This window comes from Sebastes umbrosus, chromosome 6, assembly GCF_015220745.1.
Source record: "Sebastes umbrosus isolate fSebUmb1 chromosome 6, fSebUmb1.pri, whole genome shotgun sequence".
Taxonomy (NCBI): domain Eukaryota; kingdom Metazoa; phylum Chordata; class Actinopteri; order Perciformes; family Sebastidae; genus Sebastes; species Sebastes umbrosus.
The window spans coordinates 28547388-28569983 of NC_051274.1; the positions used below are offsets into that span (position 1 = coordinate 28547388).

The 22596-nt window shown below is 41.4% G+C and overlaps 2 protein-coding genes across 2 annotated transcripts in view; both read left to right on the forward strand.

Moving 5' to 3' along the window:
• Positions 1-3088: 3088 nt before the first annotated feature.
• Positions 3089-13867, forward strand: LOC119489198 (cell wall integrity and stress response component 2-like). The gene is made up of 10 exons (XM_037771362.1): positions 3089-3197; positions 3770-3816; positions 5602-5946; positions 8186-8512; positions 8854-8964; positions 10018-10128; positions 11175-11285; positions 12332-12442; positions 12715-12854; positions 13742-13867. The coding sequence occupies exons 2-10, from the start codon at positions 3798-3800 to the stop codon at positions 13865-13867; spliced, it is 1401 nt and encodes a 466-aa protein (XP_037627290.1). The 5' UTR covers positions 3089-3197; positions 3770-3797.
• A 3946-nt stretch (positions 13868-17813) lies between these two features.
• LOC119489845 overlaps positions 17814-22596 on the forward strand; it is a 63321-nt gene continuing 58538 nt past the window's right edge. Inside the window, exon 1 of the mRNA XM_037772759.1 lies at positions 17814-17919. Coding sequence (XP_037628687.1) covers positions 17880-17919 — 40 coding nt within the window. The 5' untranslated portion in view covers positions 17814-17879. The remainder of the gene's footprint in view (positions 17920-22596) is intronic.

Sequence of the window (22596 nt, forward strand, 5' to 3'; positions counted from 1 at the left end):
TTTAATTGACTCAGAGCGCCACCTGCTGTTGTGGAGGGCAAATTACTTAGAACATTTGTGAGAAGATACTCAGTACAATCACAGCGCAAAGATTGTGCCAAAAGTGGTAGCAAAGGTAACGTATATTGCCAAGAAGTGAAAGTCAATTATTCGTTCCATTGCAACATCAGCACCTAGCAACAAAGCTATCTGCAAATTGCAGACATTTTCATTAGAAGTGTACAAATTTGCATTTCTAGGTATACAGATGTTATGTTACATCAAGTGTTTTCTACTTAATCTCCTGCAGACAGAGTGCACGATCCACCAGGTTAAAGGTGCACTTACAACGCCTGAGGGAGCATCACAATAAATGCTTATCCAGGCACATGGAATACATAAAACCCCAAACCCAAGTAATAATGATGGGGCTGTGATTCTCAAATTCAAAAATAAATGATTTTATACAAAGACTCTGCCCTGTCTGGGGCCTATTACACATTATGTTTTGGCTTTAAAGTGTGTAGGAGTGTAGTGCTCTTCTTGTGAACCTCATGTTCTGCAGAAATGCTAATAAATGTGTCTCTCTGTGGTGTTTAGCTCTCAGGAAGTTCAAACCAAGATGGGGAGACCTCATCACCACCAGAACTTTCATCTGACCTAGCCATTTGCCATGAAACAGGAAGTTGTTACAACTCCACTGTACATAATCCGATCTGCCCCAAATTTCTCAGGCATGATAAGGGTCCAGTCCTAAAGACATCTGCGTGTCCATATTGAATAACACTCATAGCGCCCCCTACTGGAAATGACATGTTTTCTATTTTAATGTACTCCTCCTAGCAGGTTGACCCGATCCACCTCAAATGTGGTCAGAAAAGCCTTAAGACCTTGATGATGCATTATTGTGAAGACTGTGAGTGTTCGTATTGTTAGGGTCCAATCGATACTACTATTCTTACCGATACTATCTGTACTTTTTCATTAATAAAGGACTGCTTTTTAAAAAATATATTCTTTCAAAAAAGAATATATCCAGAACGTAATTCTAGAGCAGCAACAGTAATTTTTACAACTCGACTCTTCTTATGAACCTCATAGCTCTCAGGAAGTTCAAACCAAGATGGGGAGACCTCATCACCACCAGAAATTTCATCTGACCTATCTACAGCTTCCAAGAATTTGGTAAGTGTCAACAAGTGATTTTAGCTTGTCCCATATGACAGGCCTCCTAGTAGTTTACTTTACCTTGGCTTTTATGGCTGTTATGTTATAGATTTATATAAATCTGTTCTCTTACATTCTACATAAGTTGCTTCCTTGACTTTAAAACTGTGATGGAAGCACACCATGCTTAAATTATATGAGAAATTCAGTTTATATTATGATAACTGCTTATGTTTTCTGTGAAACTAATTATTCATTTACATACAAAACATGTTAAATCATCAATGCAAGTTATAGGTGCAATTATCAGTGAAAGGATCAGTGACCTCCTCCGTGCACACTCTCACTCTCTGCTTGATGCAAGCATACAATATATTTTTTTAATGTTGACTACGGATTGGCTGGTAATTTTTACAACAGCAAAGTCTATAAGTATATAATCTCAATAATATCTCACTGGAAACAAATCTAACATGTCAATAAAATAAATAATATTCTGACATTAAAATGCTGAGTGAAGTTTAGAAAGAAGACGTGCCTGCAGGTACCGCTGTAGAGGGACGGTGCTGGAGGCCTCAGCCAGTAGCTAAGTTAAGAATTTGACTAGTTTTAACATTTGTTACAAACTAAGAAACAGTTTGGCTTCATACAGGCAGCGTTGGTTTTAGCTTGTTTGCAACACTTTGCTGTTAGTCTAACCAGCACACTGTGGTTGTGTAAAACATAGCAGCGGTGGATGCGGGTAAAGCATGTGTAAATATCCCTTTTCTACATGTTTATGCTTGTTGAACAGGTGGTTTCATAAAGTACTCTTACTGGCTTTTTACTTGTGAATCTTTTAAGGTACTTACAGTAACAAGCGGTTCACTGTCTCCACCCCCAGACCCAAAACATATAAAACTACCGATAAAAGAATTCAGAATCAGGTTTCAGTGGGCATCTCTATGTTGACACACTATATCCAATGTTAAAATAGGTAGTAATTAAGTAAAGAAAAGCAATCTGTGCTTTTATGTGTGGCACAATATATTTGTCTCTCTTTTCTCAAACAATCAAGATGTTGAATTGGGTTGCATGGCTTTCAAGATGACAAGTTTGCTGTACCACACGTCATATGTAACAACAACATAATGTTCTTCATGAACCTCATGTTCTAGAGAAAAGGTAATACATGTGTCCACTGTCTATGTTGTTTAGACAGAGGACAGAGGACGTGCGAGAGCCCCTTCATCACAGCTTGCAGCTTTAATTAGGGTTCAAGCCCCGTTGGTTGAGGTCAAAATTCAAATAGGCTTATAGTTGACAGTCACGACAAAACAACCACAAAAAGAGACGCAAAAGTGTTTCAGAGAGAGGCAAAATGACCACAAAAGAGACACAAAAAAACTGCAAAAGAGATGCAAAACAACTGTAAAGACTCAAAACAATCACAATGAAACACAAAGGACTCCAAAGAGATGCAAGATGACAACAAAGTGCTGCAAAAAGACCACAAATAACTGCAAAGATACGCAAAACTGCTTCAAGGGCTTCAAAGAGACACAAAATGACCACAAAAAGACACAAATCAACCGCAAAGACTCACAAAGGGCTTCAAAGAGACGCAAAATGACAACAAAGAGATGCAAATCAACCATAAAGAAATAGAAAACAATACAAAGAGACGCAAAGTGACCACAGTGACACACAAAACTGCTTTGAAGAGACTTAAAAGAATCAAAACAATCACAGAGACACAAAGGCTTCAAAGAGACGCAAAATGACTGCAAAGTGACGTGAAATGACGGCAAAGAGATGCAAAACGACCAGAAACAACTGCAAAGACATTCACAACTGTTTTGACGGACACAAAATTACCATTAACTGTTTTGAAGAGACTCAAAACAATCACAAAGAGACACAAAGGGCTTCAAAGAGGTGTAAAATTACTACAAAAAGATGCATTAAAGTCTCTGAGAGGAGGAGGTCTGTTTGGTTTGGTTAAAAACTGCTAAACAGTTCATTGCTAATTCAGGCTCCCAAGGTCATACAAAAGGGTTTCCTGCATTAAGGTAACGAATGTCAGCCCATGTATTTTTGAGGCAGATTAATTCTGCGTATGTATAATAATCCTTTATACATCTTGAATGCAAGTGTTCCTGTCATGGGTTTCTTAATTTACAAATAGCCCTGTTATTCTACTTTTTATTGTGTGGGACAGACTCGGTTGACTACATTCAGTTTGCAGTAATGATGATGTTGGTTTTGAGGTTTGTCAGATGCATCTAAAAAATAGAGAAGTTTGTAGCCACAGAAGTTGTGTATGGATTGTCAGTGACTGAACAGCAGAAAAGTATATTTAGTATTTTATTGCAGTTACTGTGTTGGATCATCATCATCATCATCATCATCATCATCATCATCATCATCATCATCAGATTGTGGGTGCAGCTAAAGCTTCAAGCATAAAGAGAGAGATAGAGGAAGTAAATGTTAAATTAGCAGCTTCCTGACTGACTGACAGACAGATAGTGGAAGGAGTGAAGTGATAGACACAGTTCTCCTGCAGATTAGTGATTTTTCTCCATCAGGATCAAATTCAGAATGAATATCCACCATGTTCTGGCCTTCTGCTTCTTCTCAGGTGAGGACTGATCTGAAAATGTTAAAGGATGTTAAAGGACAATAAAAGTAAGACAGGAATTATCTCTGCTATTGGCGATGTTCAACCTGGTGCTATGAGCAGCTCACAGCATCTTTCATTTTGTTAAATTAGCTCTCAGAGGAAAAAAGGTTGGGGACCCCTGGTCCAAATGTTCAATGTTTTTCAGTTACTGTATCTTTATTCAGATGTCCTGTTTAGGGCTTTTAATCGATTAAAATATGTAATTGTCAATAATCGCATGATTGTCCGTAGTTAATCACAAATAATTGCAAATTAGTCACACGTTTTTTTTCTGTTCAGAAATGTACCTTAAAGGGAGATTTGTCAAGTATTTAATACTCTTATCAACATGGGAGTGGGCAAATATGCTGTTGTATGCAAATTTATGCATATATTTATTACTGGAAATAAATTAACAACACAAAACAATGACAAATATTGTCCAGAAACCCTCACAGGTACTGCATTTAGCATGAAAAATATGCTCAAATCATAACATGGTAAACTGCAGCCCAACAGGCAACAACAGCTGTCAGTGTGTCAGTGTGCTGACTTGACTATGACTTGCCCCAAAACTGCATGTGATTATCATAAAGTGGGCATGTATGTAAAGGGGAGACTCGTGGGTACCCATAGAACCCATTTTCATTCACATATCTTGAGGTCAGAGGTCAAGGGACCCCTTTGAAAATGGACATGCCAAGTTTTCCCGCGGATCCCAGCTGGACATCAGATGAGTAGGCGGTCCTTAATGCAGCCAGGACGCATTCACATACACACTGCTAAAAGAATGTGGTCATATGTGTCCCAGACTACCTCTGAATGTGGTCTGAAAGATCCGATCTCAATGCGTCCTCAATGCGTCTTGTGTGCGTTCACACCTGTACTTAAAGCTGTCCACTTGTGATGCGATCACTGAGGATGCATGTTAATACCAGGTCTGAACAGGGCCTTAATCTGTAGAATATGTCAGACACATGAAAAAGATATATTTATTTTTAACCCTTTAACACTTTAACTCTGTTTCAAATTCTTAACCTTTTTCTGTCTAAAATAAATATTGTGCCATTATCAAAGACAAACTCAAGCAACGCTGTCTGTGTGGACGCCACACGCGTGCGAGCAGCAGCAGTTCAGTGATGGTACGTGTCCACAGGGGCGTTTTTTTATCACGAGGGATCGCCTCGCTTCCCAGCATTGGACGCTTGATGGGCTGCCACTAGACACAAGGCACTCGGCACCTGATTGGACAAAAACTTTCCCTCTTGGGCTGCAGCTCCCAACTTTAAAACCAGAACCAACATGGCGACTCTTTCTTCTCTTATATCACAAAAATAGTTCACCAAAATGTGTTTCTGAAAACATTTATAGAAATAAGCCATGCAGTTGCTAAATCTGTCTGTGTTTTAGATCGACAACAGTTAGTTTAAAAGTTTCTAGGGAGTTTCCAGTGACAGCGAGTCGCACTTTACGCCCCTGATTAGCATAAAGTAAACTAGACCTCAACTTTATGCAAATGAGGAGTGGCCAAAGTGACACTTCGTCTCTCGCCACGCTGCCAGAATGCATTGCACGGCTGCTTCCATAGACAATGAATGGTAAGTGTGGAAAGGACGGAGTCTGTACCATGAGCCGTCACACACAAGTAAAGATAGACGGTGTGGCCTAGGCCTTATAGAGGAGAGAACATGGCCTGCTGAAGTGAGCAGGGGCGTCCGAGAGTCAGGTCAGGCAAAACAACCAAACAAATAAGAAAGTCCTCATAACAGAAAGAACTGACCATCAGTGTTCTCTGTTCTTATTTTCAACAGCACTGTGTGGTGGAAACACTCGGCTCGTCAGCGCAAAACTCAACATTTACACAGGAGCTGAAGGAGGAAATGGTTCACTTGATTGCCACTTCTCTTCATATGGAAGCAGGAAGTTCTTCTGTAAGAACGAATGTAAAGCAGAAGATATTCTTATTAAAACAGATGATGTCAGAGCTCAGAGTGGCAGATTCAGCACTGAATACAGTAACAGATCTTCAGGAGGAGGATTTCTGACTGTGACCATCACACATCTGACCAAGTCTGATGCAGGACGGTACAGGTATGGTTTGGGCAAAACTTTGGTTCCAGACTCATACTCTGACTTTGAGGTCAGAGTTTCAGATGGTGAGTTTTTACTGAAAGTCTTTTAACCTGATATATTTAGTGTGTTCATCATATTTAGTGAGGAAAGAATGAAATCAAATGAAATTGTGGGAAGAATGTGAGTTATTTCAATTTCAATTTCAATTATTAACAAAGGCCTTGAAGGAGGATTTTTTTTCACCGGCATTGGTTTGTCTGTCTGTCTGTTAGCAGGATTACTCCAAAAGTTTGCGATGAATTTGAAGGGGTGGGGTTTGGCACAATGAAAAATCCATTAGATTTTGGTGGCGATCCGGATCATGATCCGGATTCAGGAATTTTTATAAGGATTCCGATCAGCCTGAGCATTAAGACCACAGAGTATAACACATGCGGAGTGTAACTGATGACGCGTTGATGACGAGTTGATGACGCGTTGATCGCGTGTTGATGACGAGTTGATGACGCGTTGATCGCGTGTTGATGACACGTTGCTGGAGCTGCTGTCCGTCCGTGGTGAGAAAGAAAAAAGCGGTAGATGATGGGATGAGAGACAACGTAGTGTAACGTTATACAGACATAACAAGGCTGCTGAATGAGAGAGGCATCCGCCGATACGTTACACGAAACACACCGTGTTAATAATAAGCCGACCACCTCACGGTACCTCCAGCTGTGAGCTGTGATTTGTTTTTAAAGTGAGGCACCATGGCGGAGGTCTGTGCTCTCCGAGTGCCATTCTAGTTAGTATTATTTTTATTTAGTCCAAAATGCAGCTGCTCGGCTTTTAACTAGAAATAACAAGAGATCACATATCACCCCTATTTCATCCTCTCTGCACTGGCTTCCCATTAAATGTTGCATCCATTTTAAAATACTGGTGCTAACCTTTAGAGCCTTGCATGGTCAAACACCCCAGTATATTACTGACCTCCTCCTCCCTTACACACCAAATCGGGCTCTTAGGTCTTCTGACCAAAAACTACTGGCAGTCCCCCAAACCCACTATAAAACCAGAGGTGACCGTGCCTTTCAAGCTGTCGCACCCAATTTATGGAATGCCATCCCCCTATCGCTGCGATCTCTAGACTCCTGTGACTTTTTTATGAAGCAGCTGAAAACGTCTTTATTCAGACAGGCTTTTGTTAAAGGGACTATTTGTAACTTTCAGAAATGCTTCTTAACAGCGACACCTGTGGCCGTGAAATCAACGAAAGTCAGCGTCGGGCTCGCGCTTGCTCGCTCTAAATATACCTGAACGAGCATCACTCAAAACAGTGAGGCGACACAAGTCAGCTAAAACCACAATATCACTCTATATTTCAGCTGCTTGGCAGTAATGTTAGCTGACCAGACGAAGGTCTCTCCATGAACATGATTTAGATCTGATCCTAGTGTTGGCTTTTCCAACCTAAGTGCAGGCTGAAGCAGCGGGGCTCTGCAGCGGTGCTCTGCAGCATGTCTCCTCTGCTCTCTCCACCCGCAGCCGGAGAGAGCAGAGGAGACACCGGCACCCGGTCGGTAACGAGAAGGTAACGTAGCTCCGTCACTTCACAAGACACGGGAAAGCTCTGTTGGTCTGGAGGAACTGCAGAATTTATTTCTGCACAAACATCCCCTGTGCATTCACTAGATATTCTCAGAGCTAAACTCTACTGCAGTGTGGAGTGAGCGCGCGTTCACGTCTAGAGGTGGAGCGAGACAGCGAGGACGCGCGCGCATTCTGAGTGAAGGAGAGCATGCAGCGGAGACGAGGCTCCAGCCACACGCGAGCGCGCATATGCGAAAGCGCATGTATGACGACCCGCTACATTTATGCGCGTACAAAGTTACAAATAGTCCCTTTAATCTGTCAGAATAACTGCTCCACTTTACTAATTGCTTTTATTGGCCTTTTATTGACTGTGTTCGGAACTTTTGACTTGTTTATGTGTCTCTGTCCTCATTTGTGTGTTTTGTTGTGATTTTAGCTTGACAGCACTGCGCTTGTCATCGCTACTTTTAATATTGACTTGATGTATTATTTTTATTAATGTAAAGCACTTTGTGATTTTGTATCTGTGAAAGGTGCTAAATAAATAAACTTTACTTACTTACTTATTTGTGATGTATGAACTCTAAATATATTAATGTAGCAAATGATTACCCCACTAGTCACGGACTGTGGCTGAACTGGGCAGCTCCCAGTGTGTCTCTGTGGATCTGTGTCAATGTGAAGCAAGAAATATTGTGATCAGACTGCAGAAGTTCAGATGGTAACTTTGATTGTTCATCTTTTCAGGACCACTGTTGGCTGGGCAATCAGGTTTCTTCCATACAGAAACTGAAGGAGAAGAACTCACTTGGGGATGCAGCAATACCGTCTACGGAAAGCAGAAGTTCTTCTGTAAGAACAAATGTAAAAAACAAGAAGACATTCTCATCGAAACAGAAGGCAACCAAGCTCAGAGTGGCAGATACAGCATTACATATGTAAAAGGATCTGTATTTGGACTGCATATGACCATCAAACATTTGACCAAGTCAGATACAGGATGGTACAGGTGTGGTTACGGCAGAGCTTCGTCTCCAGATTCATACATGGATCGTTTCGTCATTGTCACAGATGGTGAGTTTGTTTTATTGAAATGTTTCTTCATAATCCACATACAGTACCTTCAGTTCAGTACACAAACTGATAATGAAAAACAGATTTATTGTCATTTAAAATCCCACCAAAATGGATAATGTGAAACATCTTTTCTGTCTTTTTTTCTTCAAAAAGAACCCTTTCTAAATGACCTTACAGCAGCAGAAATTAAAATTTGACCAATTGTTTCTTTTCGTTTTTTTTATCATCAGGATTTCTGTGTATCAGTATTGATTCAGTGTCTGATTGTTTCATTGAGTTTTCATTTATCACTGCTCCAACCACTTCAAACCCAAACTGGACTCTCTGATCCTTTTCAGCATCAGTCCCATCAGCCTCCACACCAACACCAACAACAACTCAGAGTCAAAGCTCCAGTTCAGGAAGTTTCACACCATCAGTTTCCCCTGAAACCACCGACCAGCTTACAGGTACAGTTCATAGACTGTTTGTCCTCCTGCCGGTCAGTGTCTCAATTTCATCTTCAACAAAACAAATGTTCTTAAAAATGTCAAATTAAGCATAACAACACTGTCCAATAAGAATAATAAAAATATCCATTTTCTGTTTCAGCACATAAGACAGGTCAGTACGTAGAAGATTACCGTTTTACAGTAAAACTCAGGTTTAATTAAAGATACGACACATTATACAAGACATTATGTTACATGTGATATGAACACATGACAAGTCAAGAAACATCTAGACCAAAGTCTTGGATATTTTATCATAACAGGAAGATTTTCTCATTTTATTAAAGGTGCCATGTGGAGTTTTCTTGTCAACAAAGTTTCTGTTTACATTCAGTGCTACTCACCAAAACACACTGTGTGTATCCTTGAGGTTTAACAATTGTTTTGAATGCAGTTCCCTTCTCATAAAGGTTTTAAAACCTGAATCAAAGAACGTATATTGATAAGAAGTGAAAGTTTGTTCCATTACAACATCAGCACCCAGCAGCAGAGCTATGCTTCCACCGTCTGGTTCCCACTTCTAACAAGGCTGGTGATCCAATAGTAAAACATGGTATCATGTGGTATCACTAGGTCGTCAGTTAGTGTGGAAAAAAATCGGATAAATGGCTGAGTTTGACGGTAAATGCTTGGAAATTAAAATATGACCAGTTATTTCTTTTGTTTTTTTTTAGGATGAAAAAAACTAAATATATTTGTTTTGAAACTTAGAAACTTGGTTATTTGATTATATGATTTGTGCAAAAAAAAAAGATTGCTGGTTTGGGTGTTTGGCCAAAAGAACCAGGTGGAGGCGCACCTATAACCCCTAAGCCACTAGGTCTTATTTATATATATATTAGCGATTATATAAGGATTTATTTATCTGTCTATCTATCAACAGCATCCAAATTTTATCATCAGGATTTCTGTGTATCAGTATTGATTCAGTGTCTGATTGTTTCATTGTGTTTTCATTGATCGCTGCTCCAACGACTTCAAACCCAAACTGGACTTTCTGATCCTTTTCAGCATCAGTCCCATCAGCCTCCACACCAACACCAACAACAACTCAGAGTCAAAGCTCCAGTTCAGGAAGTTTCACACCATCAGTTTCCCCTGAAACCACCGACCAGCTTACAGGTACAGTTCATAGACTGTTTGTCCTCCTGCCGGTCAGTGTCTCAACTTCATCTTCAAACAAAACAAATGTTCTTAAAAATGTCAAATTAAGAATAACAACACTGTACGATAAGAATAATAAAAATATCCACTCTCTGTTTCAGCACATAAGACAGGTCAGTACGTAGAAGAGTAAAGTTTTACAGTAAAACTCAGGTTTAATTAAAGATATACAAGACATTTTCTTACATGTGATATGAACACATGACAAGTCAAGAAACAAGTAGACCCACATCTTTGATATTTTATCATATCAAAGGAAGATTTTCTCATTTTATTAAAAGTGCCATGTGGAGTTTTCTTGTAAAAATAGTTTATGTTTACATTCAGTGCTACTCACCAAAACACACTGTGTGTATCCTTGAGGTTTAACAATTATTTTGAATGCAGTTCCCTCCTCATAAAGGTTTTAAAACCTGAATCAAAGAACGTATATTGATAAGAAGTGAAAGTTTGTTCCATTACAACATCAGCACCTAGCAGCAGAGCTATGCTTCCACCGTCTGGTTCCCACTTCTAACAAGGCTGGTGATCCAATAGTAAAACATGGTATCATGTGGTATCACTGGGTCGTCAGTTAGTGTGGAAAAAAATCGGATAAATGGCTGAGTTTGACGGTAAATGCTTGGAAATTAAAATATGACCAGTTATTTCTTTTGGTTTTTTTTAGGATGAAAAAAACTAAATATATTTGTTTTGAAACTTAGAAACTTGGTTATTTGATTATATGATTTGTGCAAAAAAAAAAGATTGCTGGTTTGGGTGTTTGGCCAAAAGAACCAGGTGGAGGCGCACCTATAACCCCTAAGCCACTAGGTCTTATTTATATATATATTAGCGATTATATAAGGATTTATTTATCTGTCTATCTATCAACAGCATCCAAATTTTATCATCAGGATTTCTGTGTATCAGTATTGATTCAGTGTCTGATTGTTTCATTGTGTTTTCATTGATCGCTGCTCCAACGACTTCAAACCCAAACTGGACTTTCTGATCCTTTTCAGCATCAGTCCCATCAGCCTCCACACCAACACCAACAACAACTCAGAGTCAAAGCTCCAGTTCAGGAAGTTTCACATCATCAGTTTCCCCTGAAACCACCGACCAGCTTACAGGTACAGTTCATAGACTGTTTGTCCTCCTGCCGGTCAGTGTCTCAACTTCATCTTCAAACAAAACAAATGTTCTTAAAAATGTCAAATTAAGAATAACAACACTGTACGATAAGAATAATAAAAATATCCACTCTCTGTTTCAGCACATAAGACAGGTCAGTACGTAGAAGAGTAAAGTTTTACAGTAAAACTCAGGTTTAATTAAAGATATACAAGACATTTTCTTACATGTGATATGAACACATGACAAGTCAAGAAACAAGTAGACCCACATCTTTGATATTTTATCATATCAAAGGAAGATTTTCTCATTTTATTAAAAGTGCCATGTGGAGTTTTCTTGTAAAAATAGTTTATGTTTACATTCAGTGCTACTCACCAAAACACACTGTGTGTATCCTTGAGGTTTAACAATTATTTTGAATGCAGTTCCCTCCTCATAAAGGTTTTAAAACCTGAATCAAAGAACGTATATTGATAAGAAGTGAAAGTTTGTTCCATTACAACATCAGCACCCAGCAGCAGAGCTATGCTTCCACCGTCTGGTTCCGACTTCTAACAAGGCTTGTGAGCTCATAGTAACACCACGATGGTATCATGTGGTGTCACTGGGTCGTCAGTTAGTGTGGAAAAAAACGGATAAATGACTGAGTTTGACGGTAAATGCTTGGAAATTAAAATATGACCAGTTATTTCTTTTTGTTTTTTTAGGTTGAAGAAACTAAATATATTTGTTTTTCAAACTTAGAAACTTGGTTATTTGATTATATGATTTGTGCAAAAAAAAAGACTGCTGGTTTGGGTGTTTGGCCAAAAGAACCAGGTGGAGGCGCACCTATAACCCAAGGCCACTAGGTTTTATTAATATATATATTAGGGATTATCTAGGTATTTATTTATCTGTCTATCTATCAACAGCATCCTATTGTTATCATCAGGATTTCTGTGTATCAGTATTGATTCAGTGTCTGATTGTTTCATTGTGTTTTCATTGATCGCTGCTCCAACCACTTCAAACCCAAACTGGACTCTCTGATCCTTTTCAGCATCAGTCCCATCAGCCTCCACACCAACACCAACAACAACTCAGAGTCAAAGCTCCAGTTCAGGTAGTTTCACACCATCAGTTTCCCCTGAAACCACCGACCAGGTTACAGGTACAGTTCATAGACTGTTTGTCCTGCTGCCGGTAAAAAAACAAATAAATGGCTGAGTTTGACGGTAAATGCTTGGCAACAACGAAGTGAATGCAATGGAACGAGGGAGGGAGACTGTGACATCTAGTGGCTGAATGTTATCAATGTTATCAATAGCACCTTTAAAGGATATCTTTTTTATTTAGTAGTAGTTTTACGACTATATATCACTGCATATTTTCATTTAGGTTTTAGTTTACTACACTAACCCTGCTCCCATGTCCCTCACCCAGGTTACTTCCTGCCTCTGGTTGTCGGTGTGACTTGTGTTTTTGTGCTGCTGGCTGTTTTTCTGCTGCTCCTCTACAAATGGAAGGCAAGAAGGAACTTTGCTGTGAACACCGGAGGAAATGCAGACGACATACACATGGAGGTGACTTTTCTTTGATTGCTGTATGGTGTTTAATTACCCTTTTTATTTTTGCAATTTCAGACGAATTTCATTTCATTTATTGTCCACCAGGGTGGAAATTTGTCTTCGGCTCACCAAACACAAGAAACAACATTATAAAGCAGACAGCAGCTAGTACAAAACAGATACAGAGACAGGTCATGTTACACATTAAAACAGTTCATGTCAGTGCCTGTGGCTCAGATCTGCTCAGTCACTTTGTTGAGGTAAGAATATTGATGGCACTAGATGGGATGACGGACTTTTTAAATACATTTTTAGTTGCCAGAGGGACTCTATAGCGCCTGGCTGAAGAGAGGATGGGAGCTATCTGCCAGGATGCTCTTCGTTTTCTTCCTCGTCCTTGCTGTAAAAAGTTGAGTCAAGGACTTTTGGGGTTTACCAACTACTTTGCTTGCTACTGACACAATCCTAGAGAGTTTATTCTTATATCTACAGTTTAGGTGACCGTACCAGGCAGGAAGGTGAAAGGTTAAAACACTCTCAACAATAGTTTTATGCACTAATTCTAAAATCTGCTGACTGACACCGAGGCCACTAAGTTTCCTTAGAAGATAAAGTCGCTGTGAGCATCTCTTGAAAATATACTCTGTATTTTCTGAGAAGCTCACCTGGGAGTCCAGAACTGTACCGAGGTATTTAAAGTTTTCCACAGTTTCAACATGTTGGCCATCCAGTGAACCTGACTTTGTGTCTGGATGTTGTTTTGTGCTGCACATGATTAATTTACAAGCTTTAATGTTCAAAAAACGCTTTATTTTTCTCATACCAACTGCGCTGCAGCACCGCTGAGCTCCTGTTACTCTGGCTACTGCTGTATTTCAGGTTTGATGCTTTTCCTGTTTCAGGCATCTGTCACCTATGAGAACTTGGCTCCAGTCTCCACATGTGAAGAGTCCATCTACCAGACCCTCCAACCAGCCAGCACAGATCAGGACCAAACCTACTCTACACTGACAGCAAACAAATGTTAATGTTTATATCTGGATTTTGTGCAGCTTATAATGTTCTGCAAGGTTCCATTTTGTTGCTTTACTGTTGGCAGATATTATGTAAGGGATAATGTACAGCCAGCGGGTCATTGTTGTGAAAGAATCCCAGACAGGGTGTTGCTGCACCCCGATGCAAAGTCCTGAAGGGGATTCTTTCACAACAATGACCTGCTGGCTGTACATTATCCCGCTTATTACACGGCTACTTACTGAATAAATCAATATTTTGACACAAAAACGGTCCGTCAGAGTCCGACATCAGAGCTGCGCCCATAGCAACGGTCTGTTGTACATAGCAACGGTTTGCTATACAGAAATTACAGACCCCAGAACGCTGTGATTGACCAATCAGAATTGAGTATTCCACACAGCCGTGTAATAACTGTAAATATATTTTTATCACTTCTGATGATGCTGATGAAACAGAGCTGACCATTTCTCTGAGGGTGTAAATCACCTTGATTATTCTGACATGTCCCATCTGTCTTCTGTCTTATTCGTCCTCTAAACTCTGAGCAATAGATCAGGAAATGAGTCCAGTTGTTCAATAAGTCAGACCAAGTTGCATTTTGTAATGAAAGTTAAGAGAAGCAGATTTTCAACATTATTTATCATTGCTATTTTGCTTGAATTATGAAATCATTTTATTTGTCATACTTTATTTGTATAATGTTTTTGAGTTTTCCAAATATTTTATTGAGTTTGTTTAAATGAGTGTAGCCCGTCTACCCTCTATGTATTTAGATGAGGCTCTGAGTTATTTCCCCCTATTAACTTCTGTAGGGTAACTCTGATTTACTCACTATAGAAATAATTGAGCGTACTAACCCTTTAGCACAATGTATAAGCACCACAGTCTATTTAGGCTATATACCCTTTAACCTCTGAAATAATAAACACACCCAGAAACCGTTTTATTATAGAAAGAAGTAATTTCTTACTTTAATTGTCATAAAAAATAAATAAAACAATATTAACCTAAAGCTTAAGTGTGGTTTTCCCTTTTGTTTCTTAAACAAGTGTTTCTACTTAACATCCATCACACTGTGTATTCAAACCATAGCCACAGTAGATTTTCCCGTAACTTATCTTATTGATCAAACACACACTGTGCACACACCAATATTCACATACTACAGTAAGCCGGCACAATATCAAATCAAATCGTTGCAGGCCTGGTTCGCTGCTTGTGATCGTAGGGACCAAAAACTTAGCGGTCACTTCACTCCAAGATTCTCTAGTTGACAAACTCAGACATGTTTAATACAAACTTTCTCTGCAAACTTCTGAATTCCATCTCAAAACGGGCGAATCACCTCGTTAACTCCTTTCCCGCTCTTCTTCCTCTCCCTCCCCCTCCCCCTCTCTCTCACTCTCTCTCTCTCTCTCTCTCTCTCATGCACTCTCTCTGCATGCATACACACACGTCGGGATTGCGCTTGTGCTCGCTACATAGACATGAGCGAGCATCGCTCAACACAGTGAGGCGACACACGTCAGCTAAAACCACAATATCACTCTATATTTCACCTGCTTGGCAGTAATGTTAGCTGACCAGACGAAGGTCTCTCCATGAATCACTGCTGATCCTAGTGTTGGCTTTTCCTGCTTCAGCCTCCCGACCGCGGCCGGAGGGAACACGGGAGACACAAGCACCCGGTCGGAGACGATAACGTTTCTCGCTGCGAAGCTCCGGCACTTCACAAGACACGGGAAACCTCTGTTGGTCTGGAGGAGCTGCAGCAGTTATTTCTGCACAAACGTCCACTGTACATTCACTAGATATTCTCAGAGCTAAACTAACTCTTCTGCAGTGTGTAGTGTGCGCGCATGCACGTGAGAGTGGAGCAAGCTGAGTGAAGGCAGGCAGGCAGAGGAGCAGAGTACAGCAGAGACTCCGACCCTGGAGACCGAGGCTACGGACTCCCCCGCGGACTACGACCGTGGCCAACACTGTTTTGCAAGACGGGCTTCACTAGATATAACTTTGTGGTTTTGGTGCTTCCGTGTAGTTTGTGTTGGAGTCTGAGTCTGAACAGCCTAGCCACACACAAGCGCGCATTGGACACCGACCAGGGTGATTTATACGTGTAAGAAGTTACAAACAGTCCCTTTGACACACAATGAAAAATATGTATTTTAACCATGCTTTTTTAACAAACCCTATTTATTTATTTATTTATTTATCACAGACAACTATTTATGTATGCATAATTTTATCTGGGCTACATTAGTGAAACAGTGCCCCTCTGGATTATAATGGCTGGTAAATGTCAGTTCATCTGTGTGGTGAAAGATGTTACTGCACTCTTACATTAAAGACAGAAAACACCACAGCGAGAGTGGAGCAGTAGATTGGCAGGAAAATAATAACAATAATAATAATGATAATAATAATGATAATAAATTAATAAATTCTCTCTATTATTCCTGTTGCTCTTAAGTAATTAATTAGAAGTTTGTGTACTTTCCTAGATGTCTTTCCTAGTAGATTCTCCAATGTAATATTTCCATCATTTAGTCCTGATATTGTCTTTTAAACTTGTCAGGACCATGGATGTAAGAGAAGGACTTAATGCCGTTTTGTGTTGGAACACTCTAATGTCAGTTCCGTGTGACTACCGGTACAGACATTTACCATAAACTGCTCAAACTAAGAGACATTTAATTTATTCTACTTTATTGTCATACAGACGTTATCAACTTAAAGTAAACAGCTTGTATTTAGGATCAAAGATACCCTCGTCTAGTCTAGAAAATGGTAGACATGTTCATTAGATTGTAAATTGTTGTATATTTATACATATTTATCACGGCGTTGTTGAATACTCAATTCTGATTGGTTAATCACGGCGTTCTACGGTCTGTTATTTTTTTATAGCAGTTTCTATGTATAACAGAAAGGGAAGTTCGTCCCGAAGTGGCCGCTGTGTGGGAGGGTGTAGGGCCGGATTGGAAATGGGCCTTAAACTCTTCTTCTTCTTCTTCTTCTTCTTTATTTTCTTTTTCTTCTTCTTCTTCTTCTTCTTCTTTGGTGACCAGAAAGAGACAAAGAAACACCACAAGGAGACGCAAAACAACTGCAAAGAGACGATGATGCAATAAAGTCACTGAGAGGAGGAGGTCTGTTTGGTTTGGTTCAAAACTGCTAAACAGTTCATTGCTAATTCAGGCTCCCAAGGTCATACAAAAGGGTTTCCTGCATTAAGGTAACGAATGTCAGCCCATGTACTTTTGAGGCAGATTAATTCTGCGTATGTATAATAATCCTTTATACATCTTGAATGCAAGTGTTCCTGTCATGGGTTTCTTAATGTACAAATAGCCCTGTTATTCTACTTTTTATTGTGAGGGACAGACTCGGTTGACTACATTCAGTTTGCAGTAATGATGAAGTTAATTTTAGGTTTGTCTGATGCATCTAAAAAATAGAGAAGTTTGTAGCCACAGAAGTTGTGCATGGATTGTCAAAGTTTGAACAGGAGCAAAGTTTATCATAAAGAGGAACAGACCTCCGTTTTTCAGTAAGTGTCTTAATTTATGTTGTACTATAAGTAGTCTCTTACTGACGACACTATTCTTCTTTTCTTTAATTTTTAACGGGACAAGGTTGTTCACTGAACTTTCTCTTTGCTTCCTTCATTTCTTTTAAATTCATGATTTAACAGTATTTTCAGTCAGATGTGTTACAGCATTTTATTGCAGTTACTGTGTCAAATGAGCTTCAGAGCCGCTTTATCACGAAACCAATGATCTAAAGAAATTCATATAACACTTGTAGCCCCCTTCAACTTCATCATCATCATCATCATCATGATCATCATCAGATTGTGGGTGCAGCTAAAACAGCAAACAGAAATAGAGATAGAGGAAGTAAATGTTAAATTAAAAGCAGCTTCCTGACTGACTGACAGACAGATAGTGGAAGGAGTGAAGTGACGGAGGCAGTTCTCCTGCAGATTTGTGATTTTTCTCCATCAGGATCAAATTCAGAATGAATATCCACCATGTTCTGTCCTTCTGCTTCTTCTCAGGTGAGGACTGATCTGAAAATGTTAAAGGATGTTAAAGGAAAATAAAAGTAAGACAGGAATTATCTCTGCTATTGGCGATGTTCAACCTGGTGCTATGAGCAGCTCACAGCATCTTTCATTGTGTTAAATTAGCTCAGAGGAAAAAAGGTTGGGGACCCCTGGTCCAAATGTTCAATGTTTTTCACTTACTGTATCTTTATTCAGATGTCCTGTTGAGGGCTTTTAAACGATTAAAATATGTAATTGTGATTAATCGCATAATTGTCCATTGTTAATCGCAATTAATTGCAAATTAGTCACAGGTTTTTTATCTGTTCAAAATTTGCTGTAAAGGGAGATTTGTCAAGTATTTAATACTCTTATGAACATGGGAGTGGGCAAATATGCTGCTTTATGCAAATGTATGCATATATGTATTACTGGAAATCAATTAACAACACAAAACGATGACAAATATTGTCCAGAAACTCTCACAGGTACTGCATTTAGCATGAAAAATATGCTCAAATCATAACATGGCAAACTGCAGCCCAACAGGCAACAACAGCTGTCAGTGTGTCAGTGTGCTGACTTGACTATGACTTGCCCCAAACTGCATGTGATTATCATAAAGTGGGCATGTATGTAAAGGGGAGACTCGTGGGTACACATAGAACCCATCTTCATTCACATATCTTGAGGTCAGAGGTCAAGGGACCCCTTTGAAAATGGACATGCCAATTTTTCCTCTCCAAAATTTAGCGTACGTTTGGAGCGTTATTTAACCTCCTTCTCGACAAGCCAGTATGACATGGTTGGTACCAATGGATTCCTTAGGTTTTCTAGTTTCATATGATACCAGTATCGTCACTCTAGCTATAAATCCTTCAACCTAAAGATTGCAAGTTAATGCATTAAAGAAATTAGTGGAAAACGAATTAGCGTTAGCGCGTTATTATCGCGTCAGCTTTGACAGCCCTAGTCCTGTTCTCTGATATATTCTGTTACTAGTTTCTGATGCAGCGTTTCCAAAATCTATTCTAGCATTGCATTGAAATCAAATGTGTGTCACGACTGGTGTGTGCATCGTAACAGGGATAGGACCCATACGCAGACAATGCAAGCTGACTGGTAGGGTACAGTGATTTACTGCTGGCAAGAGAGTCTGAGTGCATCTAATGGATGGTTCAGGGATGGGAGGTGTTCAGCGTATTGCCTATTTTATCCGTGTGACGTGCACAGTTCTCAGCAAAAATAGACATTGAAAATGATCTGTTGATAGTCGTATTGTCATCATACCAGCAACATTACACAGTTCACAGTTTCAATGTCTATATCTGTAGAATATGTCAGACACGTGACATTTTTTTTTCAACCCTTTAGAATCAGAATCAGAATCAGAATGGTGTTTATTGCCAAGTGTAAGAGGTATACACTAGGAATTTTCTTTGGCATTGTTGGTGCAAGACAAACTGTGTAATAACAAAAGAATAGATAAAAACGTTAGAATAAAATAATAAAAATGTACAATTTACAAATTACAAATACGCTATAAACATGATATAAAGATAGTGCAAATATTGAGAGAGGGGGGAGAGTCAGTGTCGGCAGGGGGGGGGGTGCAGTAGTGAGTGTGTGAAGGAGAGACAGTCACAGGGGGGCGGATGGGCTGTTGGAGAGCCCCACTGCCATGGGGAAGAAACTGTTTTTGTGGCGTGAGGTTTTGGTCCTGATGGACCTTAACCTCCTGCCAGATGGCAGAGTCTGAAATAGATGGTGTCCAGGATGGGAGGGGTCGGCCACAATCTTCCCTACCCTCCTTAAGGTCCTGGAGGTGTACAGCTCCTGGAGGGAGGGAAGGTTGCAGCCGATCGCCTTCTCTGCAGCACGAATGACCCGGTGCAGCCTGGCCTTGTCTCTGGCGGTGGCAGCGGCGAACCAGACGGTGATGGAGGAGGTGAAGATGGACTCGATGATGGCCGAGTAAAAGTGCACCATCATGGTCTGTGGCAGGTTGAATTTCTTCAACTGCCGCAGGAAGTACATCCTCTGCTGGGCCTTACTGGTGAGGGAGCTAATGTTTAGCTCCCACTTGAGGTCCTGGGCGATGGTCGTGCCCAGGAAACGGAACGACTCCACCGTGTTGACTGGGGAGCCGCGCAGGATGAGGGGGGGGAGCGGGGCTGAGTTCCTCCTGAAGTCCACTGCCATCTCCACTGTCTTCAGAGCGTTAAGCTCCATGTGGTTCTGGCTACACCAGGATGCCAGATGGTCAACCTCCCATCTGTAGGCAGACTCGTCACCCTCGGAGATGAGGCCGATGAGGGTGGTGTCGTCTGCAAACTTAAGGAGCTTGACAGATTGGTGTCTGGAGGTGCAGCCGTTGGTGTACAGAGAGAAGAGCAGTGGGGAGAGAACGCAGCCTTGGGGGGCACCGGTGCTGATGGTCTGGGTGTCGGAGACTTGCTTCCCCAGCCTTACGTGCTGACTCCTGTCAGTTAGAAAGTCAGTGATCCACCTGCAGGTGGAGTCAGGCACGCTCAGCAGGGAAAGCTTGTCCTGTAGCAGAGCTGGGCTGATGGTGTTGAATGCGGAACTGAAGTCCACAAACAGGATCCTGGCATAGGAGCCAGGGGAGTCCAGGTGCTGGAGAATGTAATGAAGGGCTAAATTTACTGCGTCGTCTACAGATCTGTTAGGTCTGTAGGCGAACTGCAGTGGGTCCAGCAGGGGGTTGGTTATTGTCTTTAGGTGTTGGAGCACAAGGCGTTCAAAGGTCTTCATTATCACAGAGGTCAGAGCGACGGGTCTGTAGTCCTGAAGACCTGTGATCCTTGGCTTCTTGGGGACCGGGATGATGGTGGAGGCTTTGAAGCAGGACGGCACCCTGCAGTTTTCCAGGGAGGTGTTGAAAATCCCTGTAAACACTGGAGACAACTGGTCTGCACAGTGTTTGATGGTTGCAGGTGAGACAGAGTCTGGGCCGGCTGCTTTGCGGGGGTTTTGTCCTTTGAAGAGCCTGTTGACTTCCCCCTCCTGGATGGACAGAGGTGTGAAGGGGGGGAGGGGTGTGCACAGGCTGGGTGCTTGTGGAGAAAGCTGGGGGGTGCTGGTGTTAGCTGCTGATGGCTGGGGGGAGAGGAGATGCAGCCAGGACCGTCACTTCGTCTGTCAAATCTGCAGTAAAACTCATTCAGCTCATTTGCCAGTCGGAGGTCATTCGTGGAGTGGGACGGTTTGGGCTTATAGTTTGTGATCTGTCTCAGCCCTTTCCAGACTGAGGCAGAATCATTGGCTGAGAACTGCTCCTGTAGTTTCTCAGAATACTGCCGTTTGGCCTCCCTCACCGCCTTGCCAAACGCGTATTTAGCCTCTTTAAAGCCCTCCCTGTCACCACTCCTAAATGCCTCTTCCTTAACCAAACGAAGCTGTTTGAGTTTGGCTGTGAACCAGGGCTTCTCGTTGTTATAGTGAACCCTGGTGCGCGTCGGTATACAGCTGTCCTCACAGAAGCTGATATACGACGTCACAGCCTCTGCATATTCGTCCAGACTGTCAGTGGCGGTCCTAAACATCTCCCAGTCCGTGCAGTCCAGGCACTCACGCAGATCCTCCACCGCCTCGCTGCTCCACCTCTTGGTCGTCCTCACAACCGGTCTAGCCAGTTTGACCCTCTGACTGTAAGAGGGGATGAGGTGGACCAAGACGTGGTCGGAGTTTCCCAGCGCAGCGCGGGGAACGGCGTGATATGCCTTACTGATGTTACAGTAGCACTTGTCCAGCGTGTTCTCCTCTCTGGTCGGACATTTAACAAACTGTTTATATTTTGGGAGTTCCTGTGATAAGTTCCCCTTGTTAAAGTCCCCAAGAACGATAACAAGAGAGTCCGGGTTTTTTCTCTCCACCTCCCGTATCTGGTCGGCAAGCAGCCGCTGCGCGAGCTCCACGTGAGCCTGAGGCGGGATGTAAACACCGACCAGAATGAAGGAGGAGAATTCACGGGGGGAATAAAATGGTTTAGAGTTGATAATAAATGATTCCAGATCCGGAGAACATGTCCGCTGAAGCACTGTCACGTCCTTGCACCAGCCGTCGTTAATATAGAAACATATTCCCCCTCCTTTTGACTTGTGTGATAACTCCGGGTCACGGTCGGCTCGGAACAGCTGGAAGCCGGGCAGCTGCAGCGCAGAGTCCGGTATAGTTCCACACAACCACGACTCAGTGAAACACAAGACCGAAGAGAGGGAAAAGTCTCTGTTGGTACTGACCATCAGCAGCAACTCGTCCACTTTGTTGCACAGTGAGAGCACGTTGGAGAGGAATATCGCAGGCAGAGGAGTTTTTAGTCCTCTCTGTCTGAAGTGATTCAGCGCTCCGGAGCGCTTTCCTCTCCGGCGCTTCGCCGCTCGGCCGAGGGCCACAGCTCCCAGCAAAACGTGCATTAAAACTGCTGAAGTTGCCAGAAAGTTGGGGAAAAGATCTGCTGGGGTGGATTCCCTGAGGTTAAGGATGTCTTCTCTAGAGAAGACAATCCGTGAACTTTCACCAAAAACTAAAGAAACACAAAAAAACAAGAAAAACAGAGCGCACCAACTCGCCGAGGCAGCCGTAGTTAGCGCCATCTTGGATGTAACGCTTTCTGTTTCAAATTCTTAACCTTTTCTGTCTAAAATAAATATTGTGCCATTATCAGAG

What these genes read in the sequence shown, in the direction of transcription:
- LOC119489198 (XM_037771362.1), top strand. An exon ending in AACCACCGACCAGCTTACAG is followed by an intron (nt 8,965 to 10,017) that starts GTACAGTTCATA and finishes GATCCTTTTCAG; the next exon opens with CATCAGTCCCATCAGCCTCC. An exon ending in AACCACCGACCAGGTTACAG is followed by an intron (nt 12,443 to 12,714) that starts GTACAGTTCATA and finishes TCCCTCACCCAG; the next exon opens with GTTACTTCCTGCCTCTGGTT.